The following is a 23,005-nucleotide window of genomic DNA, read 5'->3' as shown; positions in this document are numbered from 1 at the left end:
CCTAAATATGTGGTTTGGTTTTCAGAGGTTTTTAGTAGCAGCTACTGAAGCCCATGAGAGCTGCTGGGTGCTCATCAGCATCTCTAAAAATCAGGAGTTTAGGACAGATTTTCAGAATTGGATATGACCTGTAAGTCCCGTGAGATGTTTTTCCCCGAACATCTTCACATGAAATAATATCACAGTACTCATTGGCAGAAACTCAGCACAAGCTTAAGCCCCAAACATTTCAGTGTCTTTTAAGAGATGTTGTGTTTGCATATTCAAATAAAACAAAACGAAACCCATAAAATCCCTTATTTCAAAACCTTTTGCTGGTGTCTTTAATATGATAATCTCAGACTGTCAGTTTGCATTTATCAGCACATTACCTTCTCACTGGGGCCCAGTCCTACTCCCATTGAAGTCAAAGGCAATAATCCTTCCATCATTTGTGGGAGCAGGATCATGCACTAGCTCTGTAGTCTGAAATTTTAAAAAGGCTTTTCTGGCACTGATTAGAATTTGCTTAGTGAAGTTATTTGCAGTATATATCTGTAATACATGGACTAGAGAAACCTGTGAATTTTTCAGACCATATCTTTACTGGTGTATGTTTGTGTGCACGTGCACATGCTGGCTCACTAGTCTAGCAGCAATGTGACAAGACATCTGTGTCTGATCCTAAGCTTGATTTCTCTCTTTTAACCTCCTCCATTTTCAAGGTGACCAAGGAGTTTGGATCCCAATAATATTTAATCTAGTATCTTTCCTTTCACTTTTTCAAGGTGAATACTGGAAAAACATCTCAATACAGTACTGCCCCTCTAAGGAATAAGAGAGTTCACCTAAAGTCCGAGATCCATGGTATCACAGTTGGTGCTGGATGAACCTCTGGCCCAAAGGCCGGGAGGTCAGAAGCTATCAAGGTTGAAAGAGCCTATTAAGCCTTTTGAGGAAATGATTGTTTACAGGAATGGGACAAATGCATTACACTAAATATGGGGGACGTATAAGTACGCAACCAATTAAAATACAGTGTTCTGTGATGTACCTTTTTGATACTCCCTCCTCCCCTGCAAGGGCATGATTAATACACTCCTAAACCCTTGGCACACCATGATATAGGGTCCCCCATGGCTTTGTTCCACCCCAGAGACTCACCAACCCACTCTTGAGGTGGCAGGGACCCTCCCTTTCCTTCCCAGAGAACTGGGAGGGTGAGCCTCCTTCCTGCTCAGGAGTGTGGCTACCAGCCCTTAACAGCAGGGATGGCCTCTTCTCCTCCCCTGCCCAGAGAGATAGGGGCAGCAGCAGGTACTTTCCTCATCAGTTGGTCATTGCAATCTTCACCTGCCACACACACACAGTCCTCCAGCTGTAGTGGTGGTGTCAGGGCCACACAGAGCAGTGGGTCTTGGAATTAATACCTTTGAAATGCATAGTTTTACACCTCTCAGATGTATTGTTTTAGGCAGGCATCTGTTACCTTCACATTTTCAAACTTTTCTTCATAACCATGAGGTCTGATAACTTACTTTTTAAAATTAAAACTGAGACTTCAATGTAATCACATAATTAGGATCTCAGGCCTGAGACATGTTATAATGGGCTCTTCAATCTAGCAGAAAAAGGTATAACATGATCCAATGGGTAGACAAATTCAGATTGGAAATAAGGCAGAGGTGGGCAAACTTTTTGGCTCGAGGGCCACATCAGGGTTGCAAAACTGTACAGAGAGCCGTATCTGTGAAGATATTGGAGTTCAATCGGTGTTGCTGAAGGCCTAATGTGGCAAACAGACTCTTTTATTCTTGATAATTATGTGCAAGAAAGAAAGCTCTGAAGTTTGAATCGCAGGTTCCTGCTTGAGTTTGCAGGGCTGGTAGTTGCATTTGAGGTGGAAGCCATCAAGACACAACGAATATAGCATACACCAGTGCCATTTCCTCAGAGTGGCATACACTGTAAGGCATATTGAAAACTTTACCTCTCCTTGTAGGAAAACATAGCTTTCATGGTCAAATGGGTGACCTCACTACATGGACCATGAAGACTCAGCACAAATAATATTACAGTCAAGAAGGCCTTTTCCAGAAGTCTCCTATGTCTTGTTTGCTTAAAATTTTATATGGCTGACACTGACAAGCCGTTTTCATTATTACATCCTGCCCATGTGCATCTCTTTAAGACCTCTGTCTTCCATGTGCCCAAGCTAGGGTGACCAGATGTCCCGATTTTATAGGGCAGTTGCGATATTTGGGGCTTTTTCTTATATAGTTACCAATTACCCTCCATCCCCTGTCTCAATTTTTCACACTTACTATCTGGTCACCCTCCCCAAGCCTTCATGTTAAAATCTCTTCCAGGCCTTTTCCTTGTTACAGCCAGAACCATTGCTATTCATTAAGCATGTCATAATTCAATTGCATTAGCCCTGACCAAAAATAGACAGCTTCTACTCATTATTTATTTCTCCCTTTGCTTCTGGTGTCCCCTGCTGGAACAGATGGAACTTACTGGATGATTAGGGGGCTGGTAATTACTATTACATATAAATTAACCCCAAGCCAGTTTTAAAGAAACAGTACAATACAGAACGTAGCCCTCCAAAGGTTCGGTGTGACTGAAAATTGTGAAATCCTGATGTTCAGGAGAGTATAAAATTCCCCACACTATTAATAAAAACAATCTTCTGGAAAGCAGTTTCCTTAATTGAAGACAGAGCATACATCTCTTAGGAAGGAGTGGACTCTGAGACCTGATTTTGATTTTCCTCTGTTTTACACCAAAGGAACTCCACTGACATAATTGGAGGAACTCCTTATTGACAGTGGTGTAAATAGCTGCAGAATCACAGCCTGAAGACTAGCCATCAATTTAAGATCCACATCTCTCACTCCAAGCGGGAAGAAGCATTTCCTTATTATCTGACTCCCCTACTCCCTTCCATCATTTGATGCAGCCAACTGAAACTAAAGCTTTTTTTAACTTAGTTCAACTCGCATAACTTCTTAAAAGAGACACAATCCAATTAAAATTAATATTTTAACAAAACATTCCTTAACTGTGTAACCGATAATAATTTATAATGATTACCATGGAACAAGTTTTTAATAATATGTACTTTTCACTATTTGTGCTGTTTACTTTTTGCATTTAGGGCGACCAGACAGCAAGTGTGAACAATCGGGACAGGGGTGGAGGGTAATAGGAGCCTATATAAGAAAAAGACTAAAAAATCGGGACTGTCCCTATAAAATCGGGACATCTGGTCACCCTATTTGCATTTCACATCACTTGGACAATGAACACAGATGGTCAGTTTTACTTGCTGGTCCTCATGCAATAGAAAATGCTGCAGTGTTTTAGCTGCAGACACTGCAGAGGAATGTTTAAATCCCAACAAATATGTTTTGATGTTCTTTAGTAAAAACAGTTTTATATCATCCAACTCTTGTAAGAGAGAGGTTTGCAGTCTGCAAGTGTGTTAAGCAGGGCTTAAATTATCATAGATTATTTCCTGGAGCCCTCATGCTCCCACCCCCATATGCTATAAAAACTCCAGGGGGGTTGAGAATATTTACCAGAGCTCCGCTTCGGACAGCTGTGGCTGAATTTAAGCCCCAGTTGTTAAGCAAATGAGCTCCTGGGATGGTTTGTATTGAATACAAACCTTTTAGGGGACTCAAGGAGAGTGCTCCTCCTGACCTCCAGAGGATTTCTAGGTCCAGATCTTGCTAGTGTTTTGTCTATTCCATGCAGAGTCCCAATGACTTCAGTGTATCTTTAGGGTTTGTTTCTTTCAGGTCTTACCAAACTTAGTACTAAACAGAAAACTTTTGCTTTTTGGTAAAAGCTCCATGAATATACCATACACTCTAACTGTACCTGCTACATTGGTACTAGAGATGAGCTTAGGAGGCTGGGGATTGTTTTGGCAGCCCCTCAAACCAGATGTGGGTCAGGTTCAAGTTCTGTGTTATATGAAGTATCAAGGGTTGGGGAGCAGAAGCAGGACCGGCTCTAGTTTTTTTTTGCCACCCCTGCAAAACAGGACTGATGAAGTTTCACAAAAGCAAACCAATTTCTGGAATCCATCTCTAAAAATTGCACAGGAGGCAAAGTGAGGAGATACTGGTTTTGTTTATTTAATATGTTTCATAAAACCTAAAATGAATAACTCTAAACCTATGTTTTGGGCTTAATTTCCCTGTCAATGTCATTTTAAACAACTCTAGAAAGGAGTTCTTTAATTTGGAGGGCCCACATACATTGGCTTTGCATATAAGAATCTCATTAAGTCAGATCAGAACTGAATGAAGCACCTGCAGTGAAAGACCAGCCATGCACAGAATAGTACTCTGAGGTGTTTCAACATGTCTTTTGCTGTTACATATTGCAAGCAGGAGAGAGGGGTATGGAAGGAGACAAGCATTAAAAAATATATAGAAAACATTTCAAAGCATAGTAATAAGGAGTTTGCCTTTCTATGTGTGCATGGCAACAAGTAATAAAATGGTCTCCCGGGGAGAAAGCCCACAATTTATTTAGTCATATCTTTCTGTTGATGTGTTTTGAATTTTCTTTTTAGTTTGCCTTTGGATTCTATTACATAAAGAGTAGGGTGAAAGTAGTGCAAATTTTGCAAAGAATTCACAGAGGGTAAAATTAATTCACCATGGCAAGGGGATGTGGAAGGCAGTGGAATTGAGCACGAGTGGCAGCTGAGTAGAGCAGTCAAAACTACAAAACAAATGTTGGGAAACATTTCAAAGTTGTTTTCAATGTTTGAAAAGAAAGCGTTTTTCTTTTTGTTTGTTTGTTTGCCATAAAAAACGTGGAGGGGGAGGTTTGTGTCAAACACTATCAAAATAGTTATTGAAAAATTTCATTTGCAGAAAACTGCAGTTTAGAGTAAACAAAAACCAAGCCCATGAACTGTAATGACTCTCCATCAATAACTGTAAAGAGAGGAGAGGCAGGGTAAAGTTTTGCTTTGGGGCAAGGTGACCAGATGTCCTGATTTTATAGGGAAAGTCCCAATTTGGGGGTCTTTTTCTTCTACAGGCTCCTATTACTTTCCACCCCCTGTCCTGATTTTTCACATTTGCTGTCTGGTCCCCCTACTTTGGAGGTAGAGCAGAAAAGGGCCCTTGCATATTTGGCCTGGCCTTTTTATTAAATGCAATGTGCTCCAGCCAGCCAATCCAAAAGCCTGTTGTAGGATCCCAAATTACCCAATGAGATATCCTTTCTGAGTGGCGTAGTCCATTGCATCACAGGGCAGTTGAAAGGGTGTGGTCCATTTGCTTGGCCCTGCCTAGCAAGTCATTGGTAGCAGTTATTGATGAACAAAAATTTGTCCTAAGCATTTTGAGGGACCTTTTAGTGAAACTTGCCTTTTTTTAAAAAAGGAATTAAATTTTCCTTGAAAAATTGAAAATTCAACTGTCGTCAACTTTTTTATTAAAAAATTCATTTCTTCTCTGCTCCTGCCTCTCTACTTATCAATTAAATACTTTTCATTCAAAAGGTGTTCATCAGCTCTATTGCTGGGCGGGGCCTCGGGCAGAAAGGGTGGGGCTGGGGGTCAGCATCCCAGCCAGCCTTTCCACACTGCCTCCCCTGTGCCGCCTGGGGCTCCAGCAGCGATTTAAAGGGCCCGGGTCTCTGGCTGCCGCTGCCACTACCGCAGCGATGGCTGGAGCCCTGGACCCTTTTAAATTGCCGACCCCTGGGCAGTTGCTCCTTCTGCCCTCACCCTCACCCCCATTGGCAGCCTGGAGGAGGGGGCAAAAGGGGCAGCGACGATAAAGTGCTGACATGGCAGCTTTAAGCAGGGTCATTTGCCACGGCAGCACTTAAGGACTCTGCTTAAAGCGCTGCTGCAGCAGCACTTTAAAGTAAGGCAGTGGGGCTGGTACTGGTGGCAAAGCTGGTGCAAGGATGTTTCATGCCCTAGGCGAAACTTCCACTTTGCACCCCCCCACACACCCCCGCCCTGAGGTGCCCCCCCTTCACGGCAGCTCCCCCACTCCGCCCTGAGGTGCCCCCCTTGCGGCAGATCCCCACCCTCTGCCCTGAGGCACCCTCCCCAGCTCACTCCTGCTCTGCACACGAACATGAGCACTCCGAGCACACTGTTGCTGCTTCACTTCTCCTGCCTCCCAGGCTTGCAGCGCCTAAACCAATTGGCCCCGCAAGCCTGGGAGGTGGGAGAAGTGAAGCAGCTCACCCTTGCCCCACCTCCTCCCTGAGCACGCCGTGGCTGCTTCACTTCTCCCGCCTCCCAGGCTTGCGGCGCCAATCAGCTTAGGTGCCGCAAGCCTGGGAGGCGGGAGAAGTGAAGCAACCACAGCATGCTTGGGGAGGAGGCGTGGCAGGGGTGAGCTGGGGCGGGGAGTTCCCCTGTGTGCTGCCCCCCCCTTACTTGCTGCAGGTGGCCCTTCCCGCGCTCCCCTGCCCCAGCTCCCTCCGCCTAAGTGCCTGCGGCAACCGGGGTGGCCGAAGATCCAGCCGCCGCAGTCGCTGCCAAAGAAAATGGCACCCCCCAAATCCCAGTGCCCTAGGCGACCGTCTAGGTCGCCTAAATGGTTGCACCGGCCCTGACCGGTGGCCACTTTTTACCGGTACGCTGTACCGGCCCGTACCACCTTATTTTCACCCCTGCTGAAAGGGCATACAAAGGGATTCCTTCCTCGTGAAACTGACTCCATGCCAGCTCTGCGTAGTACAGCACTACACAGTATTTGACTGTAGGCTTGAGGAGGAGCCAGATCCACGGTTATCCTGGTCCACCTGCCACAAATGTATGCAAGAAGTTTAACAGAATCACAGATACTACTCCAATATAGGGGTTGGAATTATAACTGTCCTGGAGCTGGTCATGCATGCACATTGGGGCTGAACTGAGCTCCTTTAATCCAGAGTTTGCACAAAGTCTTGTTTGGGGGGCTTTGTGTGTTGAGGAGGGTGGGGAATTTCACCCTCAAAGCAAGGATGTAGAAAACCAAACAAATGCACATAAATGGAAATGCAGAGCATGTAAAAGGTAAGGTTGTGGATAATGGAATAGATAAGACAATTTCTTAGTGTTTATGTGAATAAAATGCAAGAGGTGCAATTGAATTAAATAATAGAAATAGATCAAGTGTTTGAAACCAGAGAGAAAGAGGATGAACATATTACAGTGCATAAATAAATAAAAACACTGGCACTTAGGTTAAAGCAGGAATTACCTAGAAGATGATATCTATAATGTCATTCAGAAATGTCCACCTGTGTTGAGATAAATATTAATTGGATTATTTTATTGGACTGAGCAGTAAAAGAAAATCTCATTTGATGACTGAATTCTGAATCTAAAATCCCAGCAGCCTCAATTTATGGCTTAATAAAAATCTGACCTCCACTTTTCCTGGTGCCCTTATTACCTGCAGTGTACTCCAGTCTAGCTAGTTGCCACCCCTACCCTTGAGTTCTCTGTTCTCTCTCTCTTTCTCTGCACAGCATGATGTATGCACAACATACAGTGTATTAAATGCTTTGGGAGGGTAAACTATATAAATGTAAAATATCATTAATAACCTGTCTTTACAACATCCTCTAAGGCTTTGAAACACTAATAAAAATCACTCTGTTTGAATGGAAGGCTGGGTAAACATTCTGAGCAACGCAAACTGAGGAAGTGTAACTTAAATTGTAATGTTAAAGCCATCCTGTGTTTTAAAAGGGTCTCCACCTGAACCCTCAACCAATCATCCAAATATCAGTGTAACACAGATTAGCAGTAATTTGTGGCCAGTCCACTCACAGTCACACTCTCTCTCTTCATCTCTTCTCTCACAGGTCATATTTCAGTCCACCCATGCTGCCTAATCCTGCTGCTACTTCTGGCCATGTTGTGGATGGTTCTGGCGTTAGTTTGTTTATTATTATGCAAGGATTTTTGCACACATATAATAATGTCCTTGCACCAAAGAGGTGTGTGGAATTCCCTTTTAATTCAACTGTACTTTTTACAATTAACCACCTTAATAGCATATAGCATATTGTTACAAGCCTTCATTCACCCCCTGTAGCCAGCATGGCAGCTACAACCTGTCCCCAGTCAATCACTTCAACATGTTAATGATATTGAGAAAACTTACTTCATTGTAAAATATGTGACACTCAGGGTGGGATTTTCAAAGGTGCTCAACATTTGTCTAACAAACTTCCATTGACTTCAACTAGGAGCAGAATTAGGTCAATGCTGAGCAGTTCTGAAAATCCCACCCTAAAAGGCCTAAATGACATTCTTCAGGAAGTGGGGGGGGGAGGGTGTTCTTGCCTGCTCAAATGACTGTAGGGTTATGGACCTATAGGTCCTGTTGTTTATTGTTGTGTCACTGCTACCACAGCCCTTCTCCTGGACTCAGGTGTCAGGCCCTGCTATTGTTGACCGAGTATTGGGAGAAGAAACGTGCAATGAGTGTTCTGACATCATCTGTTGACCTTCTCTCGTCCATTAATCACATCTACCCAGCTTTTCAACAATGAAAATATAGCAAAACAGTGTCACCCTGATCCTTTGCAATGATACGAACATAGAAAATATAGTACTAGCCTTGTTCCTGGACTCCAAAGTACAGTGTCCTGACCCAGAGTGTGGATCGAAAAACATCTGGATGTGCTGAACTGTGTTTAGTGTAGTCCTGTTGAAAGGCTGTATCCCAGTCCAGCTGCAAGAATCTTGGTTCCATCTGTAGTATAGATGGGACCTAAATGATCAAGCTAACCAATACAATGGAGATTAACTTCAGTGCTTTATTCCCTTCTTTGTTCAGAGCTCCCAGGTGTATTTTACAAACCCCAAATTAGCCCCAGTCATCTTTTTACCTGAGCATTTATGTGTCTAACCCTTTCCTAACTATCATATGCCTGAAATCCCTGCATTCAATTATTTAGATATAAATTATAAATATAGGGGCTAGTGGAATTAAAGCTTTCACATGCACTATGTTTTTATAGTGTAACAACAATATATGATCCATTTTATAGATTTGCCTTTTATGAGTAATCCTACCCCCATCTCAATGGCTGCACAGGGCCCTACAGTTCCACTGTGAAAACTGTAGGGGTTGGGAAGGGATTATAGGATTCCTATATATTCAGGCTGTATGTTTGGTCTTGGGCCTTCAATCACTTTAACATCAAGAAGCTGCTCTACTTTTTTCATGTAATTTTTTTTTATTTTGATTTTTTGGTCTTTATTAATTTTATTTTCAAATTTAAACTCTATATGTATTTTTGCTAATACAGTCTACAACAGAGTTCTCAAACTCAATTTACCTATTTACCTCAGGGCCAGTGCTAGTCCTCAAATCCTCCCAGCAGGCCAATGTTACTCATGTCACCCAGAACCCCTCCCACCTGCCTAAGGCTCTGGGATGGAGTTTGGGGGTGGGGGAGGAGGTCTGGGGTAGGGGATTGGGGTGCAGGCTCTGGGAGGGAGTTTGGGTGCAGAAGGGGTGAGAGGTTGGGCTCTGGGAGGGAATTTGGGTGGGGGAGGGGATCGGGTGCAGGCTCTAGGATGGAGTTTGGGGGCTGGAGGGTGTGTGGGGAGGGGGTGCAGGCTGTGGCAGGGAGTTTGGAGGTGCAAGGGGGTATGTGGGGAGGTGGTGGGGGTGCAGGCTCTGGGAGGGGGTCAGGGTTGCGGCGCTTACATGGGGCTCCAAGGCGGAGCGGGGGCCTCCGTGTGCTTTTGCCCCCAGGTTCCACCCCTGCAGTGTCCCATTGGCCGCAGGGGCGCTCGGGGTTGGGGCAGCGCACGGAGGCACAGCCCCGCCCCGCTGCTGGGCCGCAAGGAGGGGCCAGCAGCCACTGGAGCAAGCAGGCAGACACTGCTCAGTTCTGCTGCGCTGCCAGGGCCCCTGATGGGGGAGCACCCCGGGGGCGGCAGGTGGGGCCAAGGGAGAGACCCGGCCTCAAAACTGCTGGAGCCCCGCAGGCCACATTGGGGAGGCTCGTGGGCTGCAGATGGCCCACGGGCTGGGAGTTTGAGAACCCTGGTCTACAAAGTGCCTTGTTTTTTAAATTAAATGTCATAGCTGTAATTGTATCTTAACATATAGGACCCAGCTTCTTCTTTTTTTTTAAATGTAGCTTGCAAAAGAGTCTTTTAGAAATAGAATTCTATTGTGTATGAAGCCATTTAACAAGTGATGTAATCAATGTGCATCACATAAGAGCAGCCAAACAATCTTTCATAAATCTTCTAGATTAATATCCTGTTCAAGTCAAAGTCAAGTGTTAATATTGTCCTATTGCTTTCCCAGACACAGTAATTCTGAAAATTTACAAGCAGGACAATGCTAATGACCGGTACTGAAGAAATTACAAAACAGGGATGTGTCAATTGCTGGAGAGTTCACAATAGGCTTTCACAGCTTTAAAATGAATCAATGTGATCAGATTACATCGAGTCCAGTATTGATGAAGATGTGAGAATGAGACCTCACTATTTGAAGGAAAAAGAGCTAAATGGTAATTTTTTCCAGATTGTTCCTATTTAACTCTGTAAAGTGTTTTGAGATCCAATTTGTATAGAAGGCATGATGCCATATGGTGACCCAATACATTCACTTCTTGCACATCCAAAACTCCCATTAATGTTATACTGTATTCAGAAATTTGGGGAGGGGGCATTCTAAGCACAGAATAAATTATATATTTATTTAATATATTTAATATACAGCTCTGACAACAGTTTGTATATACATAATCCAAGACATTTCATATGGTCCTAATATAAAAGATGCAAAACAGGGAGTAGAGCATATGTTCACTCTTGTAAAAATTGTAGTCTAATACGTGGTACATGTATGTTTTGGGAATATTAATTAAGTATAACCAAATAGTTCACTGATGTTCAGAGCAGCAAAGAGTTCTGTGGCACCTTATAGACTAACAAGCGTATTGGAGCATGAGCTTTCGTGGGTCCGACGAAGTGGGTATTCACCCACGAAAGCTCATGCTCCAATACGTTTGTTAGTCTATAAGGTGCCACAGCACTCTTTGCCGCTTTTACAGCTCCAGATTAACACGGCTACCCTTCTGATGTTCAGAGACACTTTTTGGCCCTTTCAGTCAGTTTAACTGCTTAACATTTTAGCTAGTTCAGCATAGAAGGCGTGTCAGGAAAAGAGAGAGAGGGAGGCAGGCTGATAGAATGGTTGAGCAGGAGCGTGTGGAGGAGGGGAGTACATCAGAATTGTACTCAGTGTTATCATCCAGAGTGCATAATGATCCTTGGTTGATACAGCAACCACTGCAGCTGGTTTTGGGACCACTGCAGCTGGTGTTATTTAGAATCATAGATTATTAGGGTTGGAAGGGACCTCAAGAGATCATCTAGTCCAACTCCCTGCTCAAAGCAGGACTAATCCCCAAATGGCCTCTCAAGGATTGAACTCACAACCCTGGGTTTAGCAGGCCATTGTTGTTCTAAGTTATGGCTGGGATTGTTTCAGCCTCTTGCTGCCTCAGGACTGAGTTGTGAAGAAAATAGCTCTAAGATATTACCTGGATAACAGAAAGGTGAGTGAGACACTGAGCCATAATGTGCTATTGATTTTTAAGCAGAAGCATTCATTGATTTTTAGTGGGGAATTCTGTCTAAAATCAATGGTATGATAAGGCCCATCTTAATTACAATGTTCACCAAAACAAAAACAAAAAAACAGAGGCAATTGGTCTTTTAGAATTTATTCCCCATTTACTTTGTAACATGATACCAGTAAGCAATCCAAACTCAATACTTTTGTTCTCTAAACTTGTGGATGGGATGAGTGCCATTTTTGAATGGGGAGAAGAAAGGGGGAGGAAGGGAACGAGATGCGGTGTTCAGGTAAAAAAAACAAAAACAAAAGCCCCCCCTCCGCCCCAAATCCCTTTATAAAAACTAATGCATGTACACATGTATCCAAGCAGCTTTCCCTTTTATCAGCAGGCTCATCTGCACTTGCCTGGCAGGATTGGCTTGACTTGACTCCAGAGGAGTTTCAAACAGTTCCTTGCTTGTGGCATTCTTGGCTCCCCTGGCATGTCTCCTTCTCCTCACTGTTCATGGCAGGGGTCACCACCTTGGGTTCCTGGGAAGTGTCCAGTTATCTGTGGGGTGCTGGTGGGGTCACTGCCAAGTCTGGCATGCAGTTTGTCTTAAAAATGGCAGGTCTGTAGGGCAGCACCACATTTCTTGTTGCTTTTCCTCACCTGGTGATATGCCTGGCAAAGTTCCTTTGCTTCCACGTGACACTGCTGTTCATCCCTGTCATGCCCCCATTGCAGCATCCTCTGTGCAATGTGCATGTAGACTGTCGATATTTCTATGGCTGTTCCATAGCTGTTCTTTCACAGCCTCTTCTCTTCACAGGGCGAGGAGATCCATGACTTTCTGCTCCTGGCAGAAGCGCATCTAGTAGCTCCCTCTGTACATGGAGCTGGCATGCTAGGATGCACACAAATAAAGGAGAGCTGCTAGGTGTGCTTGCCAAGATAGGTAGGCAATCAGGAAAAGACATTTCAAAAACACGTGTGTGTGTGGGCGGGGGGCCTTGAACGGGATCGGTGGGCTTCTGATCTGTGGCCCCTGGGGAGTAGAATTCAAAATTGGGGCCAGAGCAGTCAGTTATGGGGACGGGACATTGTGGGACAACTGCTGGAGGAATCAGAGTAGCAGCCGTATTTGCTGGAGGAATGTTAGGGTTGACACAACTCATGCAGTGTCTACCCATGCACAGCATCAACCTAGTTGGGTTGACCATAACTCTTTGTTGCTTGGAGTGGTGGGGTTATTACATCGCTGTAATAGGGTGGGAGACAAATTTTAGTGTAGCCAAGTGCATAACTAGGTGAACACAAGTCCACTTACATTGACCTAACTTTGTAGTATAGTGTAGATTGTGACTTTTCCATCTCAATGGCAATATTATTTAGCCGTTTCACTCCAAAACAGAGCAATGCCTTCCAACTTTTAGAAGCAGAAAACGTCTTCTCTGATATTGAAAAAGTCAAGCAGCGCTTGCTTAATTAAAATTTTGTAAAACCAAAAATTTTGTCTCAGAACAGCCTTTCCTGTGGGAAGGGACCTGGGAGTAGGGGAAGTAGGGAGAGAAAGATCTCTGAGGATCTTCCTGTAGAGTTTTCCCCAAATCAATCCTTGGGGAAATTCTTTTCCTCCATATTTCCTGAGAGTAAAGTGCCAGTGAACACTGTAAGGGATTCCCCTGAGCACAGCTTCCCTGGAACCCTCCCACCTTCAACTGGGGTTCCCCCCATGTGGAGGAGTCCCATACATCTGAGATTGTATTACTATTTCCTAGTCATCTGTATAGGGCTGGTGAAGGTACAGTGCAGCCCCCCATGTTAACCGTCTCATATAGCCCTCTCCCACTTTCCCCATTTGGGTCCCCGCCCTATGCACAACCTTCTGTGGCATCTTGGGAAGTGGGTGACCCCACCCCTCCACACCAGGTAGGAAAGTGTTCAAGTATCTTGGGGGCACACTCTAGCCTGTTATTTTGATAATATAGAGGGGATACCAATCATTATGTACATCTCTGAAAGACTTGACAGACACCACTTTGAAGACCAACACCCTAAAGCAAGGAGCAATTGTATCAGAGCCAGGTATTTGCATGCATCCTACTCCTGAATCTATGAAGTCAACTGCGAAAGCCTGTTGGCTTTAATGGGAACAGGATTGGGTCCACTGTAAATTGTAAAAACAGATGTTCATTGTAAAAAGATGAGGAAAGAGAGAACATAAATCTATAGAGACCTGTTTGGTATTGATGTTCCACTGTACAGCACCAGGTACCAGGCCAATATGGTGCTATATGAAATGAGGAATACTAATAGTGCACTCCGCAGGCTAGGTTTTATTTCTGAAGTTCCTCAAAAAAAGTCTTATCATGTTAGTTGTGAATTGGTCCACCTGGAGCCATTCAGGGTATGAATCATTTTAACTGTATCCCAGCTTAATCAGGGCAGTGGAGTGATTAAATGCCTACCCTTTAGGTTTTAAGCTAAGCAGGGCCCCTTTTACACTGAGGCCAGGAGAAAAATCATCTCTGTTCAGAATCTAGGAACTATGCTGGATCAGCCCAGGGGGCCAGCTGGTCCAGTGTCTAGTCTATGAGAGGGACCAGAACAGAAGCCAAAGGCTTCAGGGGAAAGGGCAACCCGCCCCCTCCCCAAAAGCTGACAGTGATGAGCCTGCGAAGACTTTTTTCCCCCAATGCAAAATTGTTCCGGACAGCTGCAGCCTGGCTCTGCCTAGTGACCCTGAGACGGTTCAGCACAGCGATTTCTCCCCGTCCTGGAAGTTGCCTCATGTGAGCGGAGCCAGCGGCCCTGACCCACCCCTGGCTGGGGCTGCCCTTTGTTCCGGGGCCCCAGAGCCAGCAGCTCCGCCTGGGGGGCTTCGCCGCAAGCCGGGACTGTTTTCGGTGGATCATTTCGAAGCGTCGGTCCGTCCGGGAGGGTGAGAGCTGGAGCTGCCTCTCGTGCGCTCCACCTGCCTGCGCCCTTCACTGATCGCCCCCTGCACCACGATGACCAGAAGAGAGCCCGGGGTGCCTTCGCCCCACCTCCCGCAGGGGCCCGCACGCGCTGTGGTGGGCGGCGGGCTGCAGCCCGCGGGCCCCTGTCCAGGCAGCGGGTCTTTACCGCGCTAGGACTGACTGTGCGCTGGGCGTGTTTCGGCGGCTCGCCCTCCGGCCAGCGGGCCGAGCCCTGCCCAGGAAACCCTCCCACCTGTCGCGGCCAGCGCCCCGCTCTGCCCTGCCGGTGCATCGCCAGCGTGTGTGCGCGGGGGGAAGAGACTCCCCTGCTGAGCAACTTCCCTCCTCCCGCCCGGGCTCCCCTGGCAGCGGCAGCATGGCGTGGGGCGAGCTCAACTTGCTGCTCTACCTGGCGCTCTTCTTCCTCCTGCTCCTCCTCCTCGGCCTTCTGCTCTTCCTGCTCATCAAGCAGCTGGAGAACTCCGTGGCCAGCGCCGGGGCTCTGCAGCCGGGCCGCCCGTCCCTGCGGGAGCCCTGGGGCTCGTGCCGCGAGCAAGCCCTGTGATTTCGGGGTCCGGGCGCAGTCCGGAGACAGGGGGGGTGTCCCCGCTGCAAGATGTAGCGTCCCTGCTGCCGCCCAGAGCTTGCCTCGCTCCCTGGGCGGTCTGGGGATCGCAGCCCGCCGTATTTAAGGGAGAGCAGTAAAGTTTGGCCTGAGCAAGTTGGAGCTCCGAGGTGGCCCAGGGGCTGTCCCTGCAGCTCTGTATGGGACACATGGTCCCGCGCCCCGGGGCCGAGCACTGTCGGCAGAGGCCACCTAGTGTTGTGCTCTGCTTTTGCTGGAGAATGCAGCGTCTGTGGGCTGCGGTGAAGTAGTTTCCCACGGGAGCGGGGAAATTCCTGCTGTGTCTGTGGTGTGCGAGGAGGGGCTGTCAGCCCAGGGAACAGAGCGCAGGCTAAGCAGCTGCTGGAAAAGAGGCATCACACGCTTGGTGAAGTATTTCCATCCATGTGCTGTGAATGGCTTCTGGCCACTTTTAGTTTTTGAGATCGATGACTAGATTAGTGGAAAATTACTCGTATTCACGTCCTGACAACGGGCAGAGCTACCGCACAGTTCCTGTCACTGCTTTCTGCCCTCTAGTGCAGTTGAGCAGCAGAGAGGAAACTTCTGGGCCACAAGTCCTCACAAAAGGATCAAGTACCTCGTTTTCTGCATAGCAGCCTCAAACACGGACACATTCATCTTCCCCTTGTGAAATACCTGTTGGTGTAAGCACTCTGTTGCTATTCATCTGCAAACGTCCTCCACTTTTGATTCTCTCCCAGCTGCTGCTGCCTTTAATCTATCAGTCTCTCTCAGTACATAACAAAGGAGAAAATGTGATGATAAAAGCCTCAATCCCGAAGTCTTTACTCAAGGGGAAAAAATCCTATTAGGCCAGATTCATCTGGGAAATTATTTTGGATTTGCACTGGCATAATTGAGATTAGAATTAGAGCTGTTTGGAAAATTCTGAAATTTTTCAACAAAAAGGGGATGCACTTTTTTGCAAATATTTTAATGAAAACAATGCCCATTTTTCCACTATATCTATTCAGAATTCAATCCATCTGTTTTGTACTCCCTGTTCTTTGGGTCCTCTTGAAATAACAAGCTTCACTCAGCAGGTAGAAGTCAAAGGTGGCTTGTAGCAGGGTGATTACCCACTCCCACCAGGAAAAGGTTTGAAAAGCCCTGCAGAGGGCTGGGGCTGGGCAAGGTAAAACCCTGGCTGATTGGGGGAAGTGGCTGCAGCTGGGGCCATGCCCCAAACTAAGTAACTGGGCCTTATAAGAAGGCCAGGGAAGTCAGAAGCAGTAGTCTCTCTCTGACTGGAGAGGGAGATAGGTCTGGCTGCTGGAGAACTCACCCAGGGAACCTTAAGTGAGGCAGGGCTGGGGAACAGGCCTTAGAAGCTGGGAAGCCCTAGGCCAGCAACTTCCCCAGGCTGTAGGGCTTCATTTTAGGCCCACCTAGGTATTGGGCTTGCAGCGGGGCAGCCTGAGGGTGGGTAAAGGCAGCCAGTCTAGACCCCTTTGCCTATGATAGTGGCTGATACTGCCGTCTGCCCCAGTGAATGGGGGCTAGATGGAGACTGGGCAGTAGCCAAAACTGAGGTGAAGTGGGAATAGTGGGCTGAGGGTTCCACAGGGAGGGGAGACCCAAATTGGTGGGGTACTGCCAGGGAGCATTACTGGGGTCTGGGGAGGTACATGGGGGACAGAGGACAGGTGGATCACCAGCCTGCAGAGGGTGCTCTGGAGCTGGAATGAGCTAATTCTTAGAAGTTACCAGCAGGAGGTGCTGCAGGGGTGTCTCAGCACCTCTACATGGCTGTATTATATCTTTCTACTCCACAGATCTCAGCAGTTAATAGGAACCAATTTAGCCTCTGTGCAAATTAAAGCTGCTCTCACTTATATAATCGGGTAATGGTTTCCATGGGCCATTTTGCTGTCTGAAGACCACTGGAGCACAGCTGGAGTTGGAGACACTTCCCTTGGCCACATCTTACATGGAATGAGATCCTTCCTGTGATGGAGAGTCTTGCAAGACATGAGACTCTTCAGTTGCCCATTTAAGGCATCTTACTGTGGTGTTATGGGCCAGGAGCTGACCAAGTGAATTTCCTGAGGTCTTTACTTGAATAAGGACCCTGAGATACAGTCCAATGATTTACTTTTTTGTTTGAGAGGCTATATTGGCTCTCCCTTTTTACAGTATAAAATCTACTGAAAACAAGATTTGTGAAACAACTTCCGCCTTGATTTGTGTCATCTGGAGTCTGTGAGCTACAGAGGAACGAGTCAGTAATGCAGTACCTTAGGTTTGAGTTTACTGATCCATATCATAGAGATTGTACTTAAGTATCTTCATTTACATAGGGTCAGTTGTTGGGCTAAAACATTGCAGTAGTTCTGTGCTATGACAAGTGGACAGCCACAATCTTGTTCTTATAACAAGGGCAATTTTTTAAAAACCATGATCATAGATAGTAACACCCATACACTACATTTATGCAACCCTTTTGTTTCACTAAAAGTGTTGCAATGCTGATGTACATTTTTTTCTCATTTTGTTGTTCTCAAGTGTTAGTTACATAAATTTACTTAGTATTGAGTCTGCACACTCATCATAGGTGGCAGGTATAATAGGCCAGGGAAGGTGGGGTGCTGCTGCCGGCCTGCTGCCAGATTCCTGGGCCCTGGTGGCCTCAGCCCTTCCCCTAGACCCTCACCGCCTCCTCCACTTCACACACCCCTATCGCTGCCGCTTGGTGCGTCCCTCCTCCTCGGGTGCTGGGGCCAGCGGCTCATTGGGGAGCAGGGCCTCTGGGCTGGGAGGAGCTGGCACTAGGGGGCTGGTGGCTCAGCCCAGCAGGCACTCGGGGGGGCTGTGGGTGCTGGCAGCTTGGCCCAGCGCTGGGAGAGGCTGGCAGCTTGGCCTTTCCTGGCTCTAAGAGAGGCCAGTGGCTTGGCCCGTCTCTGGTGGGGCAGTGGGTCGGGGGCAGGCAGTTTTGCCTCCCCAAAGCCAGGTTCACCTGCTGCCCGTGACACTCATGCAATACATCATAGTGCAGTGGCCAGTTAATGTCATACAAATGAATACACTAATATTCATTTTTAATGTGAACTCAGTAGAATAATATGGGTTTAAATTATGGATTCTGGCATTAACTATTGAACGTTCAAACTGTATTTACTTGTCTTGTGTCAGCTTCTTCTGGTGTAATCCAGAGTGCCAGGGCCCGATGACTGAAAGTTGTCTTGGGGTGGGGAAGGTTTGAAGTAGCACAAGTTGCCTATAACCTCCTCCACCGCCAGTAGGTTGCCACTTTTTTTTGGTGTGTCTAAGGGAGGGAAGTATGGGTTGGACTCCTCTGGCCTTCCAATAGACCTTTAAAGCTGCCCACCTCCAGTGGAAATCCCTGGGGAGAGTGGCAAGGCAGATACCCCTTTTCCCTGGGAGTGTACTGCCCTGGGTTACAGCTGCCCCTGCTGGCACAAGGGGGTTCAATTTCTAACCCTTCATGCCAGTTCCTATGCATGGAACCCACTATCTCCTCAATTTACTGTGCAATTAGCTGTGAAATTAATCATTAACAAGGTGGTGGTGGTCAGTTACAAGATTACATAGTAATGCATCCCTGCACTGTAATTTAGGGTAAAGTTACAGTGGAACTGTCCACAGGGTTGTTGTTGTTGGCCATATCACCTCCTACATTGGTTGTTCCAGCACTGGGGACTGTTCTTTGAGTGCTTGGATTCATACAGTTGACTTTTGCATTACTCCCCCAGGAGGGCTAGGTTGAACACCATCCTCCCCAGGGAACACGAGGCTTTGGCCCCCTTTAACCTGTGGTTGAGACCTGAAGACCTATTGTCAGGGCCCTGTGTCTCCACACTGTTTTCAGGCTTCCCCTGCTTTCTGGGTAGCAGGGCTCTAACAAAGCCTTGTTAACAAGGGCTCCTCCCACCCACCACCCCCAGAGTCACCCTGCATTGGGATTTCAGAATGCAGAGGGAGAAAGATGAGTATGTCAGTGCTAATAGTGTCTGCGTTTGATTATTTGCTAAATTCACAAAAGGTTGTTGTGGGGATGATTCTCTGGACAGCGTTCGTCCAGTCCAGTCCCAATCCCTCCTAGCTCACTCAGTCCTGCGTTCTCCAAAATGTGGAACCCAAATCGCACCCAGGGGTAGGTTTTGAAGGTTCATGGAAAGATGGTGGAAGAACAATGCTATGGAGGTGGTACTTTTCCCTTCTGTGACCCCTCAAGCACATATCCGCCAGGTCTTAATCTTCCTCTATAAAGATGGAGGGAATTTCAAACAAGTATGGCTAATGCTTTTGTTTACTTGATACAGACAACCATATAATTTTCCTGACCTGGCATAGTCTGCATTAGTACAAAGAGATTACTTTTATACCTTCTAGATTATGCAGAAATTAACACTGAACTATTTTAATGTAATGGGAATGTCTAATATCTTTAATTATATTTGAAGAATTACTGTTTGGTTATTGTCTTCTATGAACTAGGGAATGGCTTTTTTTAAATGAGTTCAGCACTACTATTGACAGGCAAGGAAGATGCTGAACTGCATTTCTTAGAAATTTGGGAACTGGGAGCTGAATCACCTCTCACTTATACAAGTTTTACGCTAGTAGCCTCATTGGAGTTGCTCCTGATTTGCACTAGTGTAAGTGAGAGGCGACTCAGGCCTCTATTCTGTTGTGCTATGAGTAACATATCTCAAATGTTCTGATTTTGCAAATTTCTGCCGTATAGAGGTACGTGTCCCTAAATTCCACTGCGACTAGCCAGGTTCTGTTTGACAATAATCTCCAAATTTCACTGTAGTGATCTGCAATGTGAGTTGGAAGGACAATCAGTGAAGTTGTCTGACATCACACACACACATACACACTGACATCTGCACTATCCAAATAGATTTCCATTTTTGGATATGAAATTTTAGGGCACAGCTGTGGAGGCCATCTGGAGCACAACAACAGGACAAAAGAGTCAGGTGGAGCTCACACTTCTCTATGCCAATGTCATATCTGATATTTTAGAATTAAAATAATGCCATACATTATTGCTGATATGCTTGATTAGTGAGGAAAATGGACAGATACCATGTGGCACAGATGGTGCAGCATCCTAGTTCAAGGGCTGTTCGTGTGAAGTTTCTTGGTTCAGTCACTATGGTCAGTTTTCTGCCTTCAAAATGAGGGACATGCCTTGTTTTGTTTAACCAGTGAAAAGAGAAATAATACAAAGGATCTAAGAGAATAGTAACATGGGCAGAAAATAATACAAGACTGATCTTAGAAAAATTCCATCCAATATATGTGGATGGAATAGGAGAATAACTTGAAGTCCTGAAGGGACAGGTAGCAAATTAATCATGAGTTTACAAGGCAATATTGCAAAAAATAATAATAAAAAAAAATGCCCAGTGCACTGCTGGGCTGCATACGCATCATTTCACTGGGTGTGGAGGTAAGAATCCCTTTCTATTTAGCTCTGGTGTGACTGAACTGAGAATACTGTGTTTTGTCTGTGCACTTAATTGCTAAAACAATATTGACAACTGGAGGGAATTTAGATAAAAGCAACAATGGTTAAGGGACTTCTGAGGAAAGATTCAAATAGTTAAATATGTATAGCTTTGCTAGTTGACAACTAAGGGGAACATGGTAACAGTCTACAAACACATGAAGGATATAAACACCAAGGAAGATGAGGAATTATTTAGCCCAGCTAAAGAATTTTGTAACTATGAGAAATTAGATGGAATTAAGAATGGGAATATTAAAATGGATAGCAGGAAACATGTCTTTACAGTATTAAATTATAGAATACTCTCCCAAGGACTGTGTTGGACGCCCAAAGCTTGGCACGTTTTCCTATTGTACATTGGGTTTAATTATCCTGTGCTGGCAGGAAGATTCAGTAAATATCCAAGCAATTATTTGTCTAGCTCCACACTCAGGGAAACTAAGAAACAATGCACCAGAGTCATTCCTGGTGAACCCAGATGAATTATACCATGGCTTTGGACCAATTTGAGTTCTGGGAAATAATGTAAAACAAATGCAATTACCTATTTCTGTATCAGATACTTAATTGAGTTTGTAGAACTTTCTAGTAACAAGTAACACATTATTATCCGCAGTCAGAACTACACAAGACTCACTCAGTTCTTTAATTTGCAGGTGTTCCAATGAACCTTTTGCTTTCCACTGCTCCTGCCTTTACTCCCCTTGAGTTTGAAATTCAATACTTAAGAACAATTCACCTCTGTGCTGAGGACCAGCACCAAGACTACACACCACAAGTCTTAAATGGGACTTTAGTGGTGCAGACTTTGTGCTTGGCCTCTGCATGGGGATTAATGACACCCTCAGCCAATGCTTGTGATTTTATTGCCAGTCTCCTGATTATCTGGCTGTCACAGGAGCTAGGCAAAGCTTGAAAATATAGTCCCTGCAGGCTCCAGTAGCAGGAAGCAACTAAAAAGAACCCAACATCTCATGATTTTTAAGCCTATCTAATGATTTTTGGGGGCCTGACAGATGACTGTTGAATGCTTGGGATTAGCAATATTGAAATTCAGCTGCGAACATTGCATTTCACTTTTTTTTTTTCCTTTTCTTATCCAAGATTACTGAAAGTTTCCTGAGCCTGGTCTGCATTTTTAGTTTGCATGGTTATGGTCCACATTACTCAGTATTGTAACTCTTCAGGCTGTTTTACTCAGTGTGGGAAGAGGCATGGGGGAATCCGTGCTGGTTCACAGTTCTCTAGTTGTATCTCAGACTTTGCTACAATGGATGAGAGAAAACATTTGATCCTCTCTTTAGGTAACTAGAAGTTACTGTGAATGTATGAAGTTGTCTTTGATTGGCCATCTTGTTTACTCTCAGCTAATCATATGTTTAGGGAGCATGTGATATTAATGGACACACAAAGACCTATCTTTTTTTTCAGATGGAGAGTCTAGCCCACTGGAAAACAGGACAGGCTGCCATTTCAGTGGTGGCTGAGAGGTTTAGAAAATGGGACTATGCCATTTGGAACAGAACAAAGTGACATGACAGCTCTGTCAGGGGACTGGTCGAGTACCAGAGTAACTAAAGAAATCCAGACATCATTATGATTACAGCAGGGTTTTAAGTGAAGAAATACTAATGTATTATCTCTCAACATTCATAGGCTTTGTTTTCCAAACTCCAGAAAGCCTGTTAGCCTATATATAACTTCCCTAGCTGCAAGTGCACCAATGAGAATGGAGGGGTGGGTATGGTTTTGCTGGTTTCCTGTTTTTGTTTTTGCAGAACAAACAAGGTTGGAAATGCACACACCAATGACCTGCCTAACTTGTCTACATATTCATGGTGGGTTTTTTTTTTGTTTGTTTATTTTTTTACACATGAACTCTGTGCTCTGTTTTTGTGACTATTTGTACCTGCCTTGCTGGAAACAGTGTTCTGAAACAATGCATAATACAGGGTTAAAGAGTTATGTTCCTTCTTCATTGAAGATGACAAATGATAAAGAAAACTGAATTACATTTTACTCCTAACTGCATACAGACAGATCTACTTAATCAGCACCTTAATAAATGACGCTCCCACTCAACTGAAGTGATTCAGTACAGTGCATTTCAAACACTGGATAAACTGAAAGCCTTGTGTGATCTCTGAGCCCATTCACAGTATTAAGCAAATGTGAATAGGTTTGCTAAATGAATTTCCTTCTGCACAGCTCTTTAAGCTGTACAGTAAATGTTGCTCCCCTGCTCTATTGTGGCTGCTAAATCAGCTAATATTTATCTCTGTATATATTTCAAGAGTTTGATGATTTGTCCCATGCTTATTTTTTAAAGCAATTCATGGAATAGCTACAAGTACAGTGTGTGTT

General features: G+C 45.3%; 1 protein-coding gene and 1 long non-coding RNA gene across 3 annotated transcripts in view; both read left to right on the top strand.

Moving 5' to 3' along the window:
- Nucleotides 1-22,354, top strand: part of LOC123371066 — a 31,032-nt gene extending 8,678 nt beyond the window's left edge. The window contains exons 2-4 of one of the 2 annotated variants that reach the window (XR_006579695.1): nucleotides 10,302-10,509; nucleotides 12,398-12,523; nucleotides 22,073-22,354. This is a non-coding gene — a long non-coding RNA (uncharacterized LOC123371066). Of the gene's footprint in view, nucleotides 1-10,301; nucleotides 10,510-12,397; nucleotides 12,524-16,931; nucleotides 17,793-22,072 lie in introns of those variants that run through there. The other variant, XR_006579694.1, reaches the window with a different exon arrangement.
- Nucleotides 13,935-16,101, top strand: SMIM43 (small integral membrane protein 43). Its single transcript, XM_045018229.1, has one exon. It carries the CDS (start codon nucleotides 14,905-14,907, stop codon nucleotides 15,091-15,093), a length of 189 nt encoding a protein of 62 aa, XP_044874164.1. The 5' UTR covers nucleotides 13,935-14,904; the 3' UTR covers nucleotides 15,094-16,101.
- Nucleotides 22,355-23,005: the final 651 nt, after the last annotated feature.

Source organism: Mauremys mutica, chromosome 5 (genome assembly GCF_020497125.1).
Source record: "Mauremys mutica isolate MM-2020 ecotype Southern chromosome 5, ASM2049712v1, whole genome shotgun sequence".
Taxonomy (NCBI): domain Eukaryota; kingdom Metazoa; phylum Chordata; order Testudines; family Geoemydidae; genus Mauremys; species Mauremys mutica.
Note: the sequence above shows the minus strand (reverse complement) of the source record. Positions and strands in the feature narration are given on the sequence as shown.

What these genes read in the sequence shown, in the direction of transcription:
- SMIM43 (XM_045018229.1), top strand. Translation starts at nt 14,905, where the DNA reads ATGGCGTGGGGCGAGCTCAACTTGCTGCTCTACCTGGCGCTCTTCTTC.